The 24,786-nt window shown below is 42.0% G+C and overlaps 2 protein-coding genes across 4 annotated transcripts; both read left to right on the forward strand.

Annotated features, from left to right (window-relative positions):
- Nucleotides 1-268: 268 nt before the first annotated feature.
- RB195_018388 (uncharacterized protein) lies at nucleotides 269-21,692 on the forward strand (the record flags this gene model as incomplete). Of its 3 annotated transcripts, XM_064185824.1 has the most annotated exons (14): nucleotides 269-350; nucleotides 1,870-1,901; nucleotides 1,963-2,036; nucleotides 3,824-3,881; nucleotides 3,971-4,069; nucleotides 8,618-8,755; nucleotides 8,813-8,896; nucleotides 8,956-9,097; nucleotides 15,437-15,541; nucleotides 15,592-15,686; nucleotides 20,895-21,017; nucleotides 21,201-21,311; nucleotides 21,394-21,495; nucleotides 21,546-21,692. In XM_064185824.1, the coding sequence occupies 14 exons, from the start codon at nucleotides 269-271 to the stop codon at nucleotides 21,690-21,692; spliced, it is 1,392 nt and encodes a 463-aa protein (XP_064041704.1). The 3 variants fall into 3 exon arrangements, with proteins under 3 accessions (XP_064041704.1, XP_064041705.1, XP_064041706.1); XM_064185825.1 differs by lacking the exon at nucleotides 21,201-21,311; XM_064185823.1 differs by lacking the exon at nucleotides 269-350 and having other exon boundaries at nucleotides 1,870-2,036.
- Nucleotides 21,693-21,954: 262 nt separating this feature from the next.
- Nucleotides 21,955-24,117, forward strand: RB195_018389 (uncharacterized protein; the record flags this gene model as incomplete). The annotated part of the gene is made up of 2 exons (XM_064185826.1): nucleotides 21,955-21,986; nucleotides 23,931-24,117. 2 exons carry the CDS (start codon nucleotides 21,955-21,957, stop codon nucleotides 24,115-24,117), a joined length of 219 nt encoding a protein of 72 aa, XP_064041707.1.
- Nucleotides 24,118-24,786: the final 669 nt, after the last annotated feature.

Below are 24,786 nucleotides of genomic sequence, written 5' to 3' on the forward strand. Positions count from 1 at the left end.
TTGTCTTGCTGAAATGAAAAAGAAGAAACCAAAATCAGGGAAATTCTGAACAGTCGCCGGAATAATTTCTATACAAGCCACTTGAGAAACATGTTTGAGTTAAATTTTGCTCTCCCTCGCACAGAGATTGAAAACAGAAAAACACAAGCTTTGTTGTTATTTGCTAACTTGTGGCTCGAACGTTACACCAGATGAAAGCCGTCTATTTTATGGGGAGAGATGTGTGAAGTGTATTATTCGGTGTGAAATCAAATGATAGCAATTGCTAATGAGTATTTCTTACTCTACTCACCTCATTCGGCTGACAAGGTGGTTCAACATTTCCGCTGCGGAGTACTTGTTAAATTCTGGTTTGTTATTCACGGTGTTTTACGAATGTTATCTAAAGTATTCAGTTCCCTTGTGTCTTGTGGGTTAATTAGTGCTCATAAGCATGTGTAGCTACAATAGATAAGTAGTTTTTAGACTGAAGTAAAGGTAAGTAGGTGAAGGTCTGAAGTAACTCTGTGGCCTACGTATGTACACTGGTCCTCATGTTGGCTGCGCTCTCTTTACTTATTTCTGAATCATGGAGTGTTCAGCAGATGAGTCAATGCCCGGGTTTGTTGCATTCATCATGCAAGCTAATGCAACTAAATGCTTATATTGGGCACTTTTAGTCTAAGTGATTGACAGTCCCATTTATTCTACAGATGTAATTGGATACCCTGCATCTAATTCTCGTATTCGTAAATGTAAATTTCTCCTTTACCATCGAACCACATTCCAGAACTTTCATCAGAGCGTGAAGAGAGAAGAGGCGAGAAAAAGGGTGGGGGGCGATTGAGAGATAATCTGAGCTTTTTTGGTACAGAGGAAAGTAATGAGCAAAAACTTTGCGAATTAGTCGATTTGGACCTATTTGGCATATATATGTATGTATGCTTGTTGTGTTGTACTTTTTTTAACAACGTCTTCTTCCTTCTTTTTTACTATACATAAAAGCAGAAGATTTCATAGTTTTACATTTCATGCACGCATACACACAAATAAATTCATACATACACACATACACGCACACACGTCAGACTAAGCCCGTTATCATGTAGCATGATCATGATATAAGTCAAGTCACCGGTAACTCTATGAAACTTCCATCATGTATCGAGTATATCGATTTCCTCACATGCGATCCCCTCCGTTCTCCGCACAGTACAAGCTTTTTACAGTATTCGTATACGTTGGTTGCGAAAATGATGTGATCTTTCACGATAATGCGAGCTGTTGTTAATTTATTGGTTCTTATGTACGCAGTGCATAACACCTTTGCTCCAAAAGCTTCTCAGACGTTCCGAAATCCAATCGAACGAGTTTGAACAAGAAATGTCGTTAAATAGAAAAATGTCATTTCATAAACTTAACTTATCAATTAAGAATTAGTTACTCCAAGTTTGATGAACGAATACAGGACTAGCTCCCTCTAGCGTTGTTTTCTTTATTTGAAGGCATCACCCCACGAATCTGGGGTGGTGAAAGTTTCAGATGCGTTGCCTATACGGGGTCGTAGATTATGGCGAAGAGGGTGATTCCGTCCACTTCTTCCTAATTACCATAAATAACGATCCGAAAGATGCGGTTTCGACAGTTCCGGGACGCTATTTCCTACGACGAGTTCGATTGGGGCACGCCACCTATGTGCACACGCCGCACCTTCTGGGCTGCTTTTTACGCCAATTAGGGAGAATTGGACGGAATCACCCTCGTCCCCTTAATGTACGACCCCGTATAGGCATTGACCACCTGAAACCCGCACCACCCCAGATTCGTGGGGTGATGCCTTTGAACATCATGGTGAGAAAAATCCTTCCATACAAGGTGTCTCGACTTCAGATGTGGCTCGAAGTACTATGGGCAGTTACGAAGTTGATTCTTGGCATAACAGTGATAATGATTTCTTCAATGATATTGATGTTGAAACTAAAGGAGCGAAGACGTCGGCCTGTCACCACTGATGGTCGAGTACATGAAATCTTCAAGCCAGTTCTTGACACTTTTCGGTCAGTTCCTTCTAAAAAGATTAGTGCCACATATGCATGAGATGATCGCTTCCGATTGTTCTTCTTCAATTCCTTTTACTTACTCTCTACGATTTTTGGTCTTGTGTCTCTTGTTGAATCATATCCACTCACCATTTGGGTTTTGTTTTTCATTTGTTTGGACTGTCTACTATGGCTATGACATCCGTTCTGCTAGTAACCTTTGTGGAAAACAATGCTCATTTAAGTGTTCTTTGAAGTTACGTGCTTCGACAGCCACCATGCATGGCAAATGATAACTGCTAAATGCACAGAGCATTACCAAAGTGCAAAATTGTTATCAAACATAACAAATGGTAACAACTACCATACTTAAAGGCAGCATACCACAAGTCTGACATGGTGAGAGAATCCGCGGAGAAAGCTAGAGACGAGGTTATAGATTGCAGGATCAGAACTGGTTCCGCTCACTCTTCCGTAATCCTGAAAAACGGCGTGGGAATCGCTTCAGGACCTACGAGGAACGTTAGAAAGCTTCTGGTCTCTTCAGCAGCCAATTCATTGGCTTCACTTGGATAGGGAGTCCAGGGGAACTCGCTGTCTTTCGACTGCAGCGCAGCTGGATGCGAGGCTCTTGCAAAGGTGGCGCGTTGCAATTAAAATCGTCAGATCTCACTACGTCAGATTCGTGGTATGCTGCCTTTAATTCAAAATACACATATTGCCAATGGACTATTTGTGACACCGTGATACTCAGCAAGCAAGAATAGCTCTTTTAAGAATGACTAAGTTGCAGTTGATTTGGAGCCAGTGATGCACGATCACATCAATATGTATATAATGAACTTTGCGATTAGATGAGGACATCGACGTGAAAAGTAGAGTTATCATCTATAGTTATCAAAGACAGTTGTCTCTATATTAACTGCGTAGTAAAAACTTCCTTTCAGTCGTATTCTATCTACAACCCAATAAGAGATCGTATCGCACTTTGTTGCCAACCTAACCGTTGAAGTACTGTTTCGGGATTTGGGAGTTATCCATATTGTAAGCAATGTCCAGTAAAAGCGATGTTGTGGAGGCCAACCTTATAAAAGACTGAGTTTGCTTGTTGTTTACTGCTCTGGGCTACAAAGGCTGCAGAAACAAAAAATAGAAACTTCTCCAGTGTGTTAATAAGAACCATCGGTAGCTTTTTAGATGTTCAGAGTTAATTTTGTTGGAATGGGATGAAGTACGGTTTTCACCTATGCGATGCCATGTCGGACATTCGGAAGAGAGGACCTCTGAAATGACGTGTCCATCTCCCTTCAAATGGTGGGGAGGCAAGTGGTAGTGGTTATAGAAGAGATCTGAGTAGCATTTCTGGATCAATTTCTCCATCCTAATCCTCGATGCTTTAGTTGCTCCGTCTCACTACGTTGGGGGGGGGGAGGGGGTTTCGCCGGACCAACGTGCGTGATACAAAGGTATTACGAGTAATGCTGGCACGCCAGAAGAGGGAGTCCGTCTGCTGAATTCACCTGAGGCTCAAGCCAGGCACAGCGCCTCTTCTAGTATACGATTAGCTCTCCCGTTCTTGGATTACTCCTGTAGCTTTGCCATAACTCTTTCATAGTTGAAAAATTTCAACTAAGAGAGGAAGAACTTGTGGTAAGTTCCCTCCACCAGTTTTGGATAGGTCTTGGGGCAAATTTTTGAAGAAAAAGTTTCATTTTGTAAGGGATTGAGTGTGGTATATTAACTGTACTCTTGGTGAAATTACTATGAACTGTCGACACTGTTTTAGAACAACACTAAATGTTTAGGAGCAATTTTCGCCGTGGTTGGGAGCGCGATGGAGCAGCGCTTTGCGTCTATTATCAGGTGCTCCTTTTGTGTCCATTGTTTTGTGTCCATTTCTAGAATAAGTCTTATACAACGCCTACTATCAAAACAATACTCAATTTCTTCAGGGAGAATGTGTTGTTGACATTTGGGGTGGATTCGCTGACAGGGAGTCAGAGCGAAGGTGGAGAGAAGACACTTTGCAGATAATTTTCAGCACTTCGAAGGTTGGACTGTGCACAAAAATTAGGCTTCAAGAAAAACTACACCTAAACCTGTGTCATGCTATTTGGAGTAATGCGCCAGCTGAATTCTACAATAAGATCGGTAATACTCTGACAGAAGATTAAAAGAACGGACAGAACAAAACACGCGTGGCCGTTTTTTTCTCATAACACAGCTCATTTTGTCCTTTATCTTTATGTCTAGACAACTGATTAGTGGATACAGGACTTATTGAGTGAGTTCAAGTAGAACTCCTAAAACGTACAGCAGAAACTTTTCGAAAGATTACCTGGGACTACATCACCTATGGAAAATTTCATCTGGAAAAAATAAAGAAAATATCAGTTAGTTCGTTTTTGAGACAAACCAACTTCCAATGCGTCACGTTTGTTTCACATTAGAACAATCTCAGACAATCTCTTGGTATTATGGAACCACTCCATTTTACGCCAACTGTATTATTAAACAACTTCGCCTGATTCCTAAAATAGCCTAAACAACTACTAGTGTCTGCTTGTTTGATCTTTTCTTCTAAATCTGATGTGCCTGGGCCCACTTGATTGACAGGTTCAATACCGCGCGTGCGGGATGCTAAGATAAAACATAGAGCTAAGGTTGCGAGAGAGTATTTGGACGGGGAGCACAGCAACGTATTCAACATCACTGAAACAACAGGTGAGGAACAATTCAATGAAAGTACGAGGTTGAACATTGCCAAAAGTCTCTTTTCTCGGTCCATTGTACTAAAGTCACATGACCTTTGGAGTAATACTGTTCACAACTATTATATATGTAGCTTGTCAACGATGTCCCACGTCAGCGATCAATTTTATAGTTGTTTTTTCATCTACACTGAATATTTGCCACTTAGAGTTTATGCAACAGAAATCTGTTTGCGAGGGTATTAGAGTGTTGGGTATGAATGTGGGTATGTGATGGGACAATGTTTGCGTGTAATAATCTACAGTAGCGGCCAAAACTCAGTCGACAAACGGTTTTCTGAGGAGTTCTTTTCTGAAGATCGCTGAATCGTCCACAAACTTGCACCAGATCTGTCATTCGGGATTAAAAACTTATTCTGTAAAGTAGGTTTATTTTGCTTTTTAGGATTAACATTATTTCCGAAAAACTTTTCACTTTACCAATTTTTGGTTGTTTTGTTTATTTTTGTGTTTTTATCCCGGTTTTTTTTTCTTATTTTACTGCATTTTATTTCATTTAGATCACACATATGTTCATATATGTGTTTTCACGGTCCGAAGGTTGCGAAGAATACTGGAAATGAATAGTTCGATTTATAGGGGGTACCGCAAGAATGATTTTAAGCATATGCATTCCACTTCGGTGTACCTGGGTGGTACATGTGAGACACACACTAGTCTACAACATGATCAGAACTGTTCCAAAAGTATGTTCACCAGAAAAATCAAAACGTCTTCAATATGAACTCATGTTCTGCTCCTACTAAATATTCCCAGTGACAGTGACTTACACGAATTAAACGGCTTGACTTGCTAAGGCCTAATGTGGCTGATCAAGGACGACTCACCTCGGGGAAGATGCGGACAAGCAGGACACAGAATATTCATCCGTCACTGCTGCATATTCTGTGAAATTTACGTCTCTCCTGAACTGTCTATCAATGCCAAGTTTCTTCAGATCTTCCTTCATCACTTCCGCCAGAAATTTCTCTTACATCAAGGTGCCCTTCTCCAATTTAGGTTTGAGAACATCCTCAAGACAACTTGAACGAGGCGATCCGATGGTGTCCTCGTATTGTGACCAAGGAAGCAAAGACGGTTTTCTGCGACTAATTTAGAGGGTGGGGCAGGATGTTCATGTTTTTTTCGCGTCATCCGCCGGTACAACATGTCCACTTCTGTGTAAAAATCTTCGTTATGCCACACCTTTGTCCAAAAATAGCCACGCATCCACTCCACTGCATTCCACGTCTACTCCGTTGAGGGTGCTGCCTAAGTCTCCCATCCGGAAATCATGATAGGGCAAATTGCGGATAGGTAGAATAGCAGCATGACTTCGTTGGCGATGGGGGGTCGACCATATGCACTTTGTTGGGAAGTTGAACGCTGAAATGGCATTTGCGCATATTTGCTGAACATCTCTCTTGTAGCTGCCGTTGTCTTTCAGCATGTAACTGAAATAACGGAATTGCTTTTCCGTCCACGCGGATTCCTGCTGAAAGTATCACGGAGACTCATATCTGCTGACTTTTATCAAGGCAAAGTCGTAAAACTGCAGCTAATTTCGATGCAAGGTCGACGACATGTTGCAACTTCGCGCAGCTTGAAACGAGTATCACCACATCATCGGATTACTCGAGGTCGACCAAGGGACGACTAAATGGTACAAGAATCAAATCAAGGAATATCGCTGAACTGTTCTTCGCATGATATCATCGACGCCAAAGCTGAAACAGGAAGGCTCCGCGACACCTCGTCTTTCTCCAGTTTTCACGTGGAACGGTGGAGTAAATCTAAGTGGTTTGCGAACAACAGCATTTTTGTGTTCATATCTTGATTAGACTAATGAACGTTCTAGGAAAACCAACGGAACGAAGCGCAGAAAAGAAGTGTTGGAAGCGGCTTCGAAGTCTAGAAAGGGTAACTGCACAGGTATCGACTGCCGCTGCCACATTTCCATCACTCTCCTGACAATGAACACCTGGTCAATCATAAATCGACCAAGCCGAAAGACGGCTTTTTCATCATGTGTGGTTTCTTTGCGTTTCTTGATAAGCCGATCGAAAATGATTCGCTCTAAGACATTGTACATTACGCACAGGAAAGATATTCCCTGGTAGTAATTGAGTTCCGCAACGGATAATTCTCGTGGAGAGGAATTATAACAACATGTCTCCACAAATCTGGTATCCTTTTCTCAATACATTTCGAACGGATGATCTTCGTTATCTCACGAATCCCAGAAGGAAGGGAGAATTTAGCATTTTTGTGTTAATTCCATCGTCTCCACCAGATTTTCCATCCTTTATTTTTTGGATACAGACCAGAACCTCCGATTTCGTCGGTGGTTATTCGCCAACCGCAGTGCACTTTGGTCGTTGAACATGCACGTTCAGCAAGATATTGAAATGTTCTCCCCAGATCGTCAAAGTTACCTTTCTGACAGCGAATCTACTGGCAGTGTTGAGAGCAGGCAAACATCAGATTACCGCTATACTGCCATAATAGTGTATATGGTTTGCTTGGATTCTCGCCCTTCTACGCTTTCCATACTCTTTCACTCTCGACGTCCATTCGTCTCATGAGCATGTTTCAACTGACAGCGAACATTCCTTCTCAGAAGCTTCTGGCTGCACTGGGGTCATCAGTAGTGCGGCCAATGCATACTGAGCGTTATTTCTTCGATAGAAACAATCATTGTACCGCTGCTCTCGCAGATACTACGGTTGGTCCAACAAGCTCTCAGGAGCTCTTTTCTCCTTTCTTTTTTTTTCGGTAGATTTGTGAAAAGCTGTCTAGCTTTTGGTAGATAAAGGCTAAAAAACTATTAAACGGATGAAAAAAGGCTTCATTAAGCACCCTGATCAATACTGACTGCAAGTGTGTTAGGATGATCTGTATTCAAGTCAAGCAGATGACACAGATTTGTACCAGAAATTGCTCATAAACGCTTTGGAACGGGCACAGACTATAGTGGACTTCTCAACTGGGTCTTGGCTATGCTGGTACTAGTTTTAACAGCAACTCCTTTCGAAAAAACCTATCTTGTTTATTTATCGATTTTTATGTGTTTAAACGTTTAAACGTTTTGAAATCCCATCAGCACACTCATGCTTCAACGTACGCTCATGAATGTAATGATTATTTCGATGGAGGGGTCGATTTGTTGACTAACTGATTTTTCCTTCATTTCTTATCAAACTGATTTAACCTCAAATTAACTTACAAGATTTCGAACACGCTAATTTTATGTGTGGCAGTCCTCTCCCGAAAATATTCAACTGGGCTATCTAACTGCAGCGCTCAGGTCTGTTTATGATAAGTTGTGGAAGTAGTAGTGGTCTGTGCAAAGCGATTTCCTTAGTATGCAAAACAGAAAAGATGTAGTCGTAGAAGTGCGCTATTCCTTACAGGCCTGTGTTGGAACATTGAAAAAAAAAATTATATTGGATTCTTGTTTCCATTACCACGCGTCGCCGCCAAGAAGCTCTTCGATAGTGTCACCTTATTACAAATAGTAGTTGCTGTTCAGTTCGAAAATAGAGAATATGTGGCAGAAAAATACTGGATCTAAATAGGAACCGACGTATAGTCGGGTTACAACGACACGAATCGGGAGTGTAGTTGCGGTGCATTTGCTTACGCGCTCGAAACGGCGCGGTGGAGGCAGCAGTTGTAATCGACTTGGGAGCGTGGCAAACTGGTGCGGTGGGTGGTGCCAGCAAGAGTTTTACCGCACTCCTAGCCGCTACGCTTCACCGAAGCGCCAAGCGGCGTACGCAACTGCACCGTGCTTCATATATGACCCTACTATATTTTCATTTTAGTTGTCAGCGACCACGTTTGCAGGCAGTGGGTGCAATATGCGTAGCAATGCTGGTCGATCGTGGCCGTCTAAAGTACTCTGACAAAATATCGTCGTTTTGGCCAGAGTTCGCAAAGCAGGGTAAAGAAAACATAACAGTGGAAATGGTATTAGCTCACACTGTATGTATTATCTTTCTTATGGGAAGAGTTGACAAAATATTAGGTTAAGAATTGCAGTCGGGTCTGGCTTGCCTTGACGGTAAAATTTCGTACGAAGATGCTTGTGACCACGAGCGCATGGCGAAATTCATTGAAGAATCGGTGAGCTCGAGCTTGCATTTCCATAGTCTCACATTTTGATCTCAATCTTTTTTTTGCAGAAGCCAATATGGGAACCAGGGAAAGCTGTTGGGTATCATGCACTTTCTTACGGATGGTTAGTTGATCAGATCATACGAAGAACAGATGCGAAAAAGCGCGGTATAGGACAATTCTTCAAGGAGGAAATTGCTGATAAACATGGTATGTTTGTAGCTCTGTTTATTACTAGCTGAAGCACACTGCAGAACAGATAATGATCTTTCATTCGTTTGCAGAGGAGTTTAAAATTAAAGCCCTAGCTTTAAAAGTTTCAAAATTAATACATACAATCCTATTTATCTACGTCTCATCAGAGAAGGCATGTCGAAAACGTCACGAGTCTTTGCCAGAAAATGTCCGACATCAAGCAACAGTTTCTTTAGGTCATTTGTTGTTGCAAGAGCGATGTCTCCAAATAAACAAAATATTGTCAGGGCTAGTCTTCAGCTTCCAGTATAATGACTTTTCAAATGTTCGCATAGCTAATTTGATTGTAACGCCTACCAACAACGTTAAGCTGCTACTTGAACACCTCGTTCCATGCACAGACTTTGCCTGTTCAACGTGTTAATAACCGCTGTGCCTCAATGAAACCAAAGAGTCTCCCGAAACGTTTAAAGCAAACCATAAGCACATTTTCACGATGTTTCGTTGAGCAAATGAACCACTATATAGGTTATAACAGTGAACCTTCTGAAACCTGTTTATGAGCGCATATGTTAAACGAAGTTTTTTTTTTTTTAATAACAATGCATGTTATCATCCCATGCAAACATTTCTTGCACTTGAGCTTCATACAAGCGTCACATCCACAATTTTTAACTGTTAGCAGAGTTGATTGATGCTTGACACATCGGCTAGCTACCGCAATTTATTGTATAGGCCAGTTACACGTTCGTAAACCTCAAGCTATTCTGAATTGAAGTGAACGCCGGAGCGCATCCCAAGTGGATTGATTAACGCCAGAAACTTTATATGTCGAGAATGACTATAAAAATCTGAAGAATGAGTTTGGATCAACGCCTCATAAAGAGTCTTTTACGACCACGGAATCGCAGAGGATTGAAATTCTGAATTGTTGGTGTTCAGGCCCCTACGGAAACCAATGAGGACTATAACAAGGACGCCTTTTACGATGAACTCGAAAAGTTGATATTAAAGATAGCAATCAAACAAGCAGTAATTGTCCAAATAGATGCGGGTGCAAAGATGGGTCTTTAACAATTATTCGATGTGGCAGGAAAATGGTACTATCCGGCGAAGCAAACATCGAGCAACGGTAGTCGTCTGGTAGACCACTGCGAGCGTACGAATCCCACCACATTCAAGAGGAATCGACGCCACTACGTGGCAGCGGTTCTTTTAGGTTCTGAAGAGCAGCACCAAAGAAAGTTAGTAACTCTAAAGCTTCAGCTCAGAACACAAGGAACTTCGTCTTTGTCGGAGATCCGAAAATTTAGAATCATGAGGGAGGCCGCATTCGATACCGACCGCTCAGTTCTTCTCGGCTTCGAGATGCCTTTTACAAGAGAAACCGAGGAGTTGCTCTTCAACCAAAATTCGGCATCGCAGGTCTGAGAAGAAGCCTTCTCAACTTAGAACTACGGTTCCAGAAAAGGAGACATGGAGTTCTATATAAACCGAACTTCGAATTGGCACGGCTGAAGAATGATTAATATAGAAATAGGTTTCGCTAACGAGTGTCGATTAACGTTGGATTACCGGCTGCGAAGTGAGTGGACACCGTCGACTCCTTCAGTAAATGTACTCAGAACGCTGCAAACAAAACATCCCGCTTTTAACACTAAATGATCATAGCAAAGAATGCATGAGAAAACGTGAGAGCGACACCAAGAGCGAAGGAGTTTAAAAAGCGTAGAAGGGTGAGAATTCGAGGAAATCCTTTATTCTAACAAGGCAATATAACGGCAAGATCAAGAGGTGTTTTGCTTGTCATCAACAGTGCCAACGGTGTTTCGCTGTGGGGTAGGCACCCCTGGCCTTCTTGAGGGAACAGCTCAACACCTTGCTGAACATGCACACACTAATGCCAGCAAGGAACCACCAACGGATCAGAGATTCTGGTCTTTATCCAAAAATATGAAGTATGGGAAATCTGGTGGAGACGACGGAATTAACGCAGAAATGCTGGAATCTCTTACTCCTCTGGGATTCGTGAGATGGATAAGATCATCCGTTCAATATGGGTTGAAGAAAGGATACCGTATTCGTGGAGATACGCTATAATAATTCCTCTCTACAGGAAGTTATCTTTCACGTTGCCCAACAATACGCGAGGAATATCACTGCTGCGTATATTGTACAATGTTTTGGAGCGGATTTTCGTGGATCAGCTTATCAAACATCGCGGAGGAGCCATCCGTGAAGAACAAACCAACTTGGTCGATTGACGGATGATCAGGGGTTCATTGTCTGAAGAGTTGTCGAAATGTGGCGAATTCGCTCAAGCCAATTCGGCGTTCATTCTCCGGACCAAGTACCTGTGGTTTATCCCCATCGCCGAAGAAGACAAGCTGCTAGTCTACCGATCCGAAGTTATCCCTGTCATGATGTACAGCTCGGAGACTTGAGCAGCAGGTAGGTCTAGAGCGAATAGCGAATAAATTGAAAAAGATACGACCTCTGAGTAGGACAAGAATGAGCTAGCAGACGGCTTTGGATAATATTAGGGTGTTCGGAAAGTATCTGTCGGAATACGGCAAAGTTTCAAAACAACACAACTTTTTAACAACATTTCATTATTTGACGAAATAACCTCCATCAACATCGACAACCTTCTGCCAACGTCTCACAGGATAACGGATTCCTTTGGAGCAGAACTCCGGCGACTTGGAGGCGAAGAAAGCCCGAAGGTCATTTTTGAGGTGGTCACGACCATCGTAGCGCTTCTCTTCCAGGTGATGCTGAAGCGATCGGAAGAGGTGGTAGTCGCCAGGTCTGGGCTGTACGGGTGCGATAGAACTTCCCATCTGAGCTCCAGATTTTTCTGGGAAGTCTTCTTCGCGATGTGAGGGCGCGCGTTATCGTGCAGCAGGCGAACGTTGTCGAGCTTCGGGTGCTCCTTGCGGATCTTATTGGCCAGTCTTTGCAGTTGAGCGCAGTAGACCTCGGCAGTAATTGTCGTGTTATCCGGCAGCAGTTCGAAACGGTAGATTCCATGAACTCCCCACCAGCCGCTCAGCATAACCTTCTGTTCACCTTTCACGAAAGGATCCGGCATTTCATGGCCAGCGCACCACCCACGTTTGTAATTGTGGGTGACGTAGAGGACCCATTTTTCATCTCCAGCGACAATGGTGTCCAACCACTCGAATCTCCGGCTTCTGGAGAGCAGCTAAGTGCAAATGTCCAGGCGTCTTCGGCGGTTGCCGTCGCTCAATGCATGTGGGAACCACTGACCGAGCTTTTCACCATTCCAAGAGATCGCAGTCCATTGCCCACGGTGGACAGCCAACAGCCAAGACTGGCAGCAAAATACCGCACACCTTCATATGGATGCTGCTCTCCCAGATTCTTCAGTTCGTCGAACGATATTGCAGTCGGTCGACCATAGCGAGGCTCATCTTCGAGTTTCTTGTTTCCAGTGTTCAAAGTGCTGGAAACAGGCGCACAGGGACCGCTCAGAGGGGGCTTCAGTGCCGAATACTTGACTTAAGTTCCGATGGGCTTCAGCAACGGGGTGGCCAGATTCGAACTCGTAACGGAGTACGTGTCGAATATGGGTGGAATATTCGGTCATTATAGAATGAAATAGGCAAGGAAGAGGGAGCCAGATATGTTATGTGTGTACAAGCGGTAGTGTCCTTATATAATATATCACCATTCCGATAGATCGTAGTCCATTGCTCACGGTGGACAGCGATCAGCCAAGACTGGCAGCAAATACCGCACACCTTCATATAGATGCTGCTCCGCCAGATTATTCAGTTCGTCGAACGATATTGCAGTCGGTCGACCAGAGCGAAGCTCATCTTCGAGTTTCTTGTTTCCTGCTTTGAAGCGCTGGAACCAGGCGCGCACAGACCGCTCAGAAGGGGCTTCAGTGCTGAATACTTGACTTATGTCTCGATGGGCTTCAGCAGCGGATTGGCCAGATTCGAACTCGTAAAGGAGAACGTGTCGAGTATGGGTGGAATGTTCGGCCATTATGAAATAGGCAAGGAAGAGGGAGCCAGATATGTTATGTGTATACAAGCGGTAGTATCCTTATATAAGGTGTTTGAAACGGGAACCTCCAGAATATCTCAAGAAATCTGCGCTACTGCGAAATTTTTGGCAGATACTTTCCGAACACCCTAATAGCATGTATATAATGAAGATCCATTTCCCATCCCGCGAATCAACTGTATCTTTCTTTTTAATAGCTTTATTTGCCATCAATGCAATTGCTGTCATAATTTTTCTTTAAATCATCAGCGTGGAACCCTAGCTATTCAGCTCGCCTGTAATGACCTTTTAAGAAGTGTTTCTTAGAATATCATGAATGTCTCCAACTATCCACTTGAACGGGGCGCTGTTAAAAACGCTTACAACCAGATATCGATAGTAAATCTTAGTTTCACAATAGTTTGCTCTACGAACACATTTCACAAGAGTACGCGTTTATCATAACTTTTCAATTCACTGGTGAAGGCTGTATAAATTTAGGAACTAATTCCTTGTGGAACAGAGTGCTTCGATTCCAGAATCGTTGTTATTTGCTGCGAATATTAGATTTACCTACACGATTCGGCTGAAAGACAAAATTTCAAATTTCTGAAAAAAATAAACTGTGGTTTCGTAAACATCATAGTAGAACAAATATTTAGAAGAAATGTTTTCGAAACTTTTCCAAGTCACAATCTTTATGCTATTTGTTTTCTAATTAAAGGCATCACCCCACAAATCTGAGGTGGTATGGATTTCAGGTGGAGTATTCTTATATGGGATAGTAGATTATGGAGTGTGGAGTGATTCCGTCCATTTCTTCTTAATTGCCGTAAAAAACGGCCCGGAAGATGCGGCGCGTGCAAAAGGCTGGCGCGCTCCAGTCGAACTCCTTGTTGAAAATAGTGTGCCGGAACGCCCGAAGCCGTATACCTTCCGGGCCGTTTCTTACGACAATTAAGAAAAAATGGACGAAATTTCTTCTCTCTTCGAAATCTACGATCCCGTATACGAATACTCCACCTGAAATCCGTACCACCTCAGATTCGTGAGGTGATGCCTTCAAAGTAGTGCCGGCATTGCACGAATCAGCAGGGGGGTGAGATAATTAGTGCTGGGGAAGCGGCCCATCCGTACCATTAACGACATAAGTTAAATATTTGTTCATGAAATCATATAAAAAAGTCAGCTTGTTCTGATGAAGTCGTGGAAGAAGTAAGTGCTTGCATTGGTATATGATTTCGAATTAATTCACCTTTCTGAACCCAAATCACAATCAAATCAAGCCACAGATTCCTCAGTCGTTCAACCCGTTACCCGCTCGAAAATGAAACGTGTATGTATGTCTTCTATTTAAGAACAGAGTATTAGTCGCTTTATCCTCTCTAATGATGCTGAAAAATGGCGTGGAAAATTGCCTTATTCCCTCGGAAGTACTTTAGAATGCACCGCTTCTGTGTATGTGTCCACGAGCGAGCGGTCGACAATCAGTGAAGCCTCTTCAGCACCCGATTTGAGCATGTACAAGAGTGACTCATTTTAACTTACTCCGTAGTAATTTGGCCGTTTCCCACACGGCCGTTTTCTAGTATGATTAGTGAGAAATTGATTGAACCACTGCTCATAGTCATAATCTACACCCAAATTCTACATTTCTCCACATGCAGAGATCGCAACATTGTCAATTATCGCGATATGCTGCATTTAAAGGCACGAAACTGGCGTGGTACGGAAACCCCAAAGCAAGCAAAGTTTAGGTCGTAGAATACGGAGACAGTTGTAAAACTGTTAATGGAAACTTGGCTCCGCTCAACTTTCCCTACATGTTCCAAAAGAAAAGAACGCGTTGGAACGCCTTTTGTTTTTACAAGGTACTTTAGAACGTGCCATACTTCTACAATAAAACCAATGAATAAGTTGCCGAGAAGGCTTCGTTGGTTTTCAACCGCTCGCTTGTGGACGCGCCGCGTGCACGTGGGTGATGCGTCCTGGCGTAATTCGTAAGCAATAACACGTTTCCCACGTCGTTATTCAGCACAATTAGGAAGAACTAAGCTTGGCTGCGCTCATACTTGTAAAATAAAACTCGAACTCAAAGCTGTCTCACAGAGACACCACCATCATGAGTTGCGTGATATTTTGCGTTTAATAGTTCCAAAAAATGAATCTGTAGTTCGGAAAGAAAACGAAGTTTCGGAGAGTGGCACATTTGTGGGCACATTTGTTTTGAAATCTTGATGGAAACAATTGTGGCAAAATCCGAAATGATCCTACTGAATCAAACGATGATCATGCACAATGAGAAGAAGCAGTTCGCACATTTCCATTGTTCAGGGCTAGACCTGCATTTCGGCTTACCAATGGAAAAAGCTTGGCGGGTAGCTAGAATCACGCGGCCTACCGTCATTGATCGAATTGATGAGTTTGTCACCGATCCTGGTAAGAGGTATGATTTCATTCGTTTCTACTCATTTAATTACTACTTTTAGGTAATCTTGATTATGGGTTTATTTTTAAACAGTATTTACGTGGAGGGCTAGGCATGAAGGTAGCTACAAATCCTCCTTGGCTTCAAACTATTTTTGTGAGTTAAACACCATGGTTTCTCAAATTTTCATACTTAATACATCAAATTATGACAAGTGTATCACATGCGCTTGGGGACAGAGACTGAGAGAAAATCAAAGGCAGTAAAAGAACCATAGAGAACTAAAAGTGCCTACAGGTCCGTTCAGTGACCAAAAAAGCAAATAATGCAGTAATCAGATGGTTTATCTGATGGAATATTCGAAGTCTCCAACGATAAGCTGCAAGATGATGAAAACAAAAGCAGACAGCATGAAGGACAAAAGGATAGAGTACCTGGTACTGGTCAATGTCAACACATTTGCTTTCAATTTGAAATCTTTCGAGTTTCGTGAGTGTGGCCCATAAAATGCCATGTGGAAACCTGCAGGTGAATCCGCTCATAGTTCTTCATTCTTCTCCTGTTCCTTTCTTCGTTCTTACCATCGACTATGCATTCCCAGCGGATCCTTTTACCACTGCGCTATACCCGCCTGATGAGAGATAAAAAAAGTATTGTTGAGCATTACAATTTATATAAGTTCCTAAATGATAATTATTTATTTATTTATTCACATACACCAATGGTGCACCAGAAAAGAAAGATAAAAAATGGAACACACTCTGTCTGAGTCAGAGAATCTTACGAACAAAAAAATTTGCAAACTTTACTAAAACCAGAGCCCAATTTATTGTCAGAGAAAACTGGCGCTGTCTTTTTTTTGCGGCGGATAACAAGTCCAACATGTCAAACACGTCGTTCTCCTACTCCAGAAGTTGAAGAATCCTCTTATGACATCTACTCTCCCATCCAGAGCGCTTATCATTGGTCAAATTATAGAAACATCAGGGTTCGGACAGCCGAATTAGCACAAGGCATAAGGAGCACGTTTGAACTAAAGGCGAATCTGGCGAGGGACCTTGAGCAAGAGGGTTCACCAACAATCGTGATCCTCAAACGACTGACCGCCACAATCTAGACAAGTGGCAGTCGAGACCAAACTTGCCAAGAGATGCAGAACTTAGCAAGAGGAGGTTATTCAAAAGTAATTGAGAGAGAAGGTAATATGATGGAACAAATTAAAGAGAGATTTAACCAATAGATATCAGTATCCTCGTTAGCGAATGAGCTTCAGTGACCGGAATAGGCTTCATATGTCGGAAGAAGGAAAAAAGTAGCCTCGCAGTAAGCTGAAAACGATAACTATTGGAGAACCAGTATAAATGGAGAAATGTAAAAGACAAATGAGAGGTATCATTGACGGGAATCCGTGATCCAGTTCCATGCCCTGTGCAAAAGGCATCAGAGTTGCTAAAATCAGAGGCATGCAGCTAGACATCAATATTCAAACACCGGCTTATGTCAATTTTCTTCAAATTCGTCTTGAATATCCTACTATGTTCGGCTTCAACAGTATCGCGCGGTAAGAGCTCCAACCATCTAGCAGTTCTATAGAAGAAGTTATTAAACATCAGTTCAAATTTTCTATGCTGTATTTTAGCGTAATATAAACTGAAACCACCAGTTCTTTTACTAGTAGGTCTGAAGCACCAATACTTGCTGGGCGCTAATTTGGTTTCGTTTCCGAGGACTCGAAAACAAAAGATTAGGTCGGTGTGTATACGTCTGTATCCTTAAGCTGCTCATACCTAATTTTTTGGACGATCCTTGTAGCTATTCACCGCTAAGTCTGCTGATAGTTTTCCGAATAACATACGGGTAAAAGTCTCTTGCACCTTCTCGAGCTTCGCTATATGTTTTTTTTTTCTTTGAAGGGCTTCAAATTTGAAAGCCATATTCAAGAAGAGGTACGACGAACGATTTGTATAGACGAGTGAGAATAGTTGGATTAGAGATGTGAGCAATGCATAATAGTCGAAAAAGGGAGGAGTATTCTTTTCTTACAATACGATCAGTATGTTCTGTGAAGTTGAAGTTATCATCCACAAAAATCCCTAAGTCTCTTACAGATTTACAAATTTTAAGAGTTATTCCATTCATACTATACTCAGCCACATTCCCTTTACCTATATGCATAACCGGAGACTTGTCGTAGTTAATGCGCAGGTCCCATTTGGAAGCCCAGTCGGACATTTTAGCCAAAGATGTCTGAAGTGTAGTGCGTACTTGGAGGTAGTTTTCGTCATCGTATATGCCGTAAATCTTAATGTCATCAGCGTACATTTGGACACTGGCGTGAGAAGAAGTTCTGAGCACATTAGGTAGGTCGATAGTGTAGATGAGACTTCTGCAAGGGAATTTGGCTGAGTATTTGTGGCCAACTTTTACTGTCATACTTCTCATGCTAAGATACGAGATCTTCCAATCTATAACATGGCCGTTATTCCGAAGTACTTGAGCTTTGCAATTAATTTAGAATGACATACTTTATCGAATGCTTTAGACAGATCAACGTATATTATATCAATCGATTTACTTTGACCGATCAATGATTGCAGGCTAAGGACCAGTCAAAAATACTATCAATGACAGTCTATCCATGACAATCTTGAAAAGATAGACGGTTGGGAGCCACCTATACAAGTCTTATTGTTATCTGCACGTGGTAGACGGTTGGGAGTCACATATACAAAGAGCTACCTTTCTAAACCCGTCTAGGTTTTTGGAATATTCTAAATTCAGCTTTAGATACCCCTTCCATATCAAAATAATACAGACACGTAAAAAAAAATATTACTCGATGTATAGGTATTCCTCCTGTTTTCCCCTCAACTGTTATCACAGAATGATGTTTTAACATAAAATGACGTGAAGGAGATCATCGTTCTGATAAAGATAACGTTCCATGTCACATCATGTAGACTGTTGGCTACTAATTAACCAACCATTTGCATGGGTGTTTCCACCTTCTGAAGAAGGCATGTTACCAAGATAAGGCAGACCTGCAAGGAAATGGATGCCGGAAATAGAGGAGTTACAGACGTTAAACGCAACACGGACAGTGGCACCGGTTATGAAACGGCTGTAACAGCATTTACTTTTCGCGGCATACACACCATTTGATAGCTTTCTAGCGCCGGCGCATTAATTTGACGCGATGGGACGCATAGCACCCCATTTTGTAATTTTTTGGCGTCGGCGCACAAATTCAATGCCCTTGGACCCGCTTCCTTCGCGTTTTCGAATTTCGTGACTGACGCACAACATAGACAGAAATACGCTACAGAATAAAGTCGTTATTATATACCATGATAGCTGACGGAATGAAACCGCGAAAAGTGGATTTGAGTATTTATACGTACTGATGTTGCTTGCCTAGTGCCAGTCTCACGTTGCTTCAGGCATTGCAGTGTTGTCACGCGAAACCGATGCGATACCAAATGGTAATAAGACCATTGCGGGTCTGGACTTACGGGTCGCATGCAAGGGACATACTCACCGGTCACCATTAGTGGCGCAAGTCTGATTTACTTTAGTAGCTAACTCTTTCTAGAATAAGAAATCATGTTCATATTTCCATTGCGGTTTCCCTGGAAGTGGTAAGATTCACTTGCACAGTGTGGCTAAAAAAGAAAAATTTTCAAAATTCTTGAAAGGTAGAAGTACGACTTTCAAAACGGTTTTCTTTTCTGATCGTAAAAAAAAGGACGAAAAGTTGTGGAAACTCTTCCGAATTATAGACTTTAAGTAATTATTGAGTTGGTGCAAAATTAATTTCAGCTTTGAGATATGTATAAAACAACTTTTTACTCTAAATTATTTCGTCTCAAGGCAAACAAAACATACCGTTTTGTAGATTTTTTTTCTGGTCTTTCAAACACATATAATTGTCGCTCTATTTTTTTCAGCCGGCCTATTCTAGAGCTCTAAAAGATCACGAACCGACACGACTATCGAGCCATCACGCTTTACGAATTTAAAATAGGACACTCCGCGGCAGAAACATCTCGCAACCTTAGCAGGGCTTTCAAGTCAGACCGTCCTTGCGAGCAGACAGTGGAGGTGTAGTTTAAAAAATTCGCTTCTAGCGACTTTGATCTCGAAGAAAAACCGGGTCGCGGTCGCAGGTCGTCGCTTTATGAAGACCTGGAGAGAGCCGTGGAAGCAAATCCGGAGACTAACACACAGACGTTAGCAGAATCCGGAGGCTAACAGACGGACGTTGCTTGCCTTACGAGCTGATCGAAGAGCAGCGTCTGGCACGTTACGGCACGTGTACTAACCTTTTGATTTGGTTAAAAAATGAGCCCTTTCTTAGTCGTGTTATAAATGTAGATGAAAAATGTGTTCTTCACGATAATAGGGAACGTGGATTTGTGTGGGTAGATAAGGACGCCCCTCCTAACACTTTTCCTAAACCCGATCTTTACCCCAAAAAAGTCATGCATACAGTTTGGTGGTGCTGTAAGGATTTAATCCACTACAGCTTCATGCAACCAGGCCAGACAATTACAGCGGAGTTCTACTGCTGTGATTTAGAGCATATGTATGAATTAGATTAGAGAGATTACAGATTATATGTATGAATTAGATTTAGAGCATATGAAAAGCTGCAAAAATTGTGGTCGGCAGTGGTGAATAGAGGAGGGCCGTTTCTGCTGCCAGACAACGCAAGGCCACATACCGCACAAATCACCGGGCAAAAACTAACCCACTTGGGTATAGAAGTTCTTCCTCATCTACCGTATTCTCCAGACTTTTACCTAACAAACTATCACTTTTTTCGAGCTCTTGATTCACATTTACGTCAGCGACAATTCACTAATTCAGATGATGTTGAAAGTGGATAATTTTGTCGATACCTGTAATCTCAGTTTCTATGCTCAAGGCTGTAGATTCCAATGGTTTTTATTTCTATTATGAAGTTGTGTTTAAGCTGAGTTATAGCAAATTGAAGTATGTGGTACGTTTCCGACATTAATTACGCACCAACCTAATAGTTTGTATCATACATGGAACCCAATTGCGCGAGACGATTAGCCATTGTTGATGACACCTCATATGGTCATTGTTGCTGACACCCCAACTTGAAAAGCATCAAAAAGGAGAAGAATAAAATCAAATTAAGTAAACAGTAAAACTGATGGGTACAATTTAAAAACTCTTTGAAGAATTCAAGAAATAAAATTGACCTTATGATGCCATTCGTGGTCTGTCCGCGGTATGAAATACCTAACATAAAAACGCTGAATGCGCTTCATCAGTCAGTCGCGTAGTCACAATGACTTATTAGCAATACTTTTTTAAAGTTATGTGTTCTTTAAGAAAGTAACGCTAAACAATCCGGAGATGTACGCTCTAGAACAACCTGCAGTGCTTGGAATAGGAACTGCACGTGATATGGCCAAGCTTGCTCAGCTACTCATAGAGGGAAAACTCATTAGCAAGGTACTCTTATTACTCAATATCTTCTCGTAATATGAACTTACGTGAAGGGCAACGCATGGCAAGTGGCGCGTAGACATTGCCTCAGCTTTCATTCTCTAATGCACTTCAGCACAACTTTCAGACTTAGACATGAATAGGCACTGCAGAACACTTTTGTTCGATCTTCTCGCATTGTTTTTTTAGCCAACGCTTAATTTACTCAATGAGAACTTGATCACTACGAAAGATATTGTCACCGGTGCACATGCTGAAAGAGGGCGCGGCACTACGGTTATGCACCTTAATAGAAATGGGGTGTGTTTGCAGTCATAAATAGAGCTTTATGTGACTCAAATCCCTCATACACCCAGTGTGGATACTATTACTACTGTACCAGATGGAGCATCGACTCATCGGGCACACTGGTCTTGGAGGACAGAATCTACGCTGGGACGAAGAAAACAAGCTTGTGATTGCATTTCTAAGCAATGGTTTGAAGGTACAGTGCATCATTCTGAATTATCAGTTTTACGCTGATATGCTTTGTAGGGTGGATTGGGTGACCGTGCAAGAACGTATGTACGTTTGGTGGAAACCATATATGATTGCTTACCCAGAAACGGTGATGGCAACACATGGACGACGGTGGATCGGAGTCGTATGATCTCGGCGCGAGACTCGATAAAAACCTCTTGACAACATCTTATCAAATGATGATATCGCTAATTATTTGTATCTAATTCCCATGGCTATGTCATGATTCTACCTCTAACAGAATCTTTGTTCAGAACGCGTTATTCACTTATAACATTTCTATCGGCTCGTCTCAGGACTCAATCTTCGTTTTTTTTTATCTTTCAGATTTTATCTTTAATATCTAGGTCCCAAATAGGCAACAGAAGTTTCGCCCTTAAATGGCTTAACTTCACATGAGTGCATTTCCAAATACACGGCTGTTATGATCGCATCTGGCAGTGAGTGCAATAAATTGTCTACATTATAGTGTCGCGACAGAGTATGGATACCACTTGTTTTACAGTCACTTTTGGTTAATATTTATTCCAAGAGTTTATGCTCGGTAGAAGCATGGAATAGTTTAAATATCGTCTTGGCTGATCAACGAAAACTAATAGTATTGCAATTTCCTGTAAAATTGGATTTGTGCGTCTCTAACAATCTTTAAAGTCTTTAAAGATAACTTTTAACGACAGATCATGTAATTTGTTTGCTACTATTTAAACAGCCGTTTGCATGTCTTTTTGCACTTTTTGAGGAAGACATGTTACCAACTTGAGGCAAACATGCAAGGAAATAGACGCGTGGAGGAGTGATAGAGGCCTTAAACGGGAACAGTGGCCATGGGTATGAAACGGTGGCAACGTCCCATTTACCTTTTTCGACATGTACATGTAGTTACTACGCGATGATACAGCACTATGGCTCAACATTTCCACGCCGTTGGACCCGTCGCACCTCATTTTATAACTATATTGCGCTGGCGCACTATATTGACGCCAAGGGAACCGTCGAAGCTTACTTTATGGCTGTCTGGCGCCAGCGCAGCTGTCCAACGCCGTGGAACCCGCCCCACCCTTGTTATAAATTTCTGAGATCGACACACCAATCCGACGCCGGACACGGACACACACACACACACACACACACACACACACACACACACACACACACACACACACACACACACACACACACACACACACACACACACACACACACACACACACACACACACACACACACACACACACACACACACACACACACACACACACACACACACACACACACACATGTGACAGATTAGACTCGTTATTATATAGATCTTTATTGCTTTTCTTGCAATGATATACTAGTTTTTGGTAATCTAGACCAAAACAAACAGGAGCAATGGGAAAATTTAAGAAAAATGCGGCTTTCCATGATGAAATAAACAGAAACAAACAGGACTGCAGAATAAACGGAGGAAGACAAGTGTGCTGGCTTCTTGTTGTTAGCCGTTTTATAGCGCAAATCTTGTCAAAGAAGATTTGCGCTATAAAACGGCTAAACTATTTTTTAAGGGCTCTTGGATTTCTGAAAGCTAGTTGAGGAAACGTTGACAATTCTAGCAAATTTTCTTCTTCTCAACTAGCTTTTGAGATAACGGAAACTAATCGAAAGAAAATTAGATTGAATTCTGATAGCAAAATGCACGCTTTTTTTCTACTCGAAGAGCCGAAACATTCTAAACCTCGATGAATGCTTAAAGTGCTCAATATTTTGCTGGTCGGGACACTAATTCAGACGGGTCAGGAGTTTGGCCATGGGGCAAAGACTAGCTCCCACACTAGCCAGTGCATTCATTTCCAAAATGGAACCACTCATCCTGGAACAAAAACCTCTCTTGTACTGTCGTTGCATTGATGACTGTTGCATCATATGTTCCATTCAAGACGAGATTTACACCTGTTTCGAGCTTCCAAATTCTTCAGCAATCCCCTTACACACGGTTTACACGGTAAAAACTCAAAGAAAATTAGCTGTTGTTCCTTAACATGGAAATACAGTGCTCCAACGGTGAGTGTAAGACGCGATGGTTTCGAAAACCTAGTAGTAAAAACATATTAGTTCACTGTCCTTATGATCACTCTTGGAAAACCGAGAAATTAGTCTTTTGGAACATGCTTAGAACGAGGTAACATCAGATGTCCAGGAGCGGATCGATGCGGTTAACTTAAAGCAGCGGGTCGCCAAAAAGAATGTGCGATCGCATTTGTCTGACTCCAAACTGTGTAATATGCCCATTCGGTAAGCAGGTAGGTAGCAACCGCATAATCTCTGGTGTAGTTTATTTAATTTTGTGCAAAACATTTGGCGAACAATATAGTGGCGAAACAGGGCAACTTCTTTGTATTCGTGTTGAAGAACATCTAGATGGGATGAAATATTCAACGCAGCAACTCCTTCCGGGACTCATCGCAGAAAATGTCATGACAATGCTCTTTTCTGCATAGCTGCCACGATCCTATCGTACGAACCCGAAAGTGGCGCCGAAAGGTTAGCCGTGATAACGTTTGTTAACAATCTTGGCTCTTGCTTCAATTTGACATTCGACAAATAACGGAATTATTCCGTCACGTGTGTTTGTGCGTGCTTGCGTGTGTGTATGTTATGTTGGGCCGTTCGGAAAGTAATTGGGATTTTCAAGGGTTTCAAAAAAAATTATTTCCTGGTAATGAAAGGCATTAATCGATTATATATTTTCCATTTTGTTCGATTATCTTTTGCCATCTTTCTGGTGATTTCATAATTGCTCTCTTGCACAATTTCTGGTCTTTTTTCGGCAAAAAACTGGGCTACATAAGATCTTCAGTAAAGGTTTTTCCATTCAAGGAGTTTTGCATAGATCGAAATAGGTGGTAGTCGGATGGCGCAAGATCAGGGCTACATGGTGGATGTAACATTAATTTCCAAGTAAGCTCCAATAATTTTTGCCTAGTCGCCAAAGATATATGCGGTCTAGCGTTGTCTTGGTGGAACACTACTCCTTTGCGACTGATTCGCTAGTTCCGGCCAGCTTTTTATTGCTTCATCTAATTTTATCAGTTGTCGACGGTAGAGGTCCGAATCAAGATTTTGGTTCCTTGAAAGCACCTCAAAATATATAGCACTTTGTAGTCCCACCAAACTGATAGCATGACCTTCTTTTGATGCTTTGGAGATCAGCTTTGGACATCGTCTGAGCAGGTTCGTTCGGTTTTCACTACTGATCGTTTCGAGCAACATTATT

This window comes from Necator americanus, chromosome II (assembly GCF_031761385.1).
Source record: "Necator americanus strain Aroian chromosome II, whole genome shotgun sequence".
Lineage (NCBI taxonomy): Eukaryota > Metazoa > Nematoda > Chromadorea > Rhabditida > Ancylostomatidae > Necator > Necator americanus.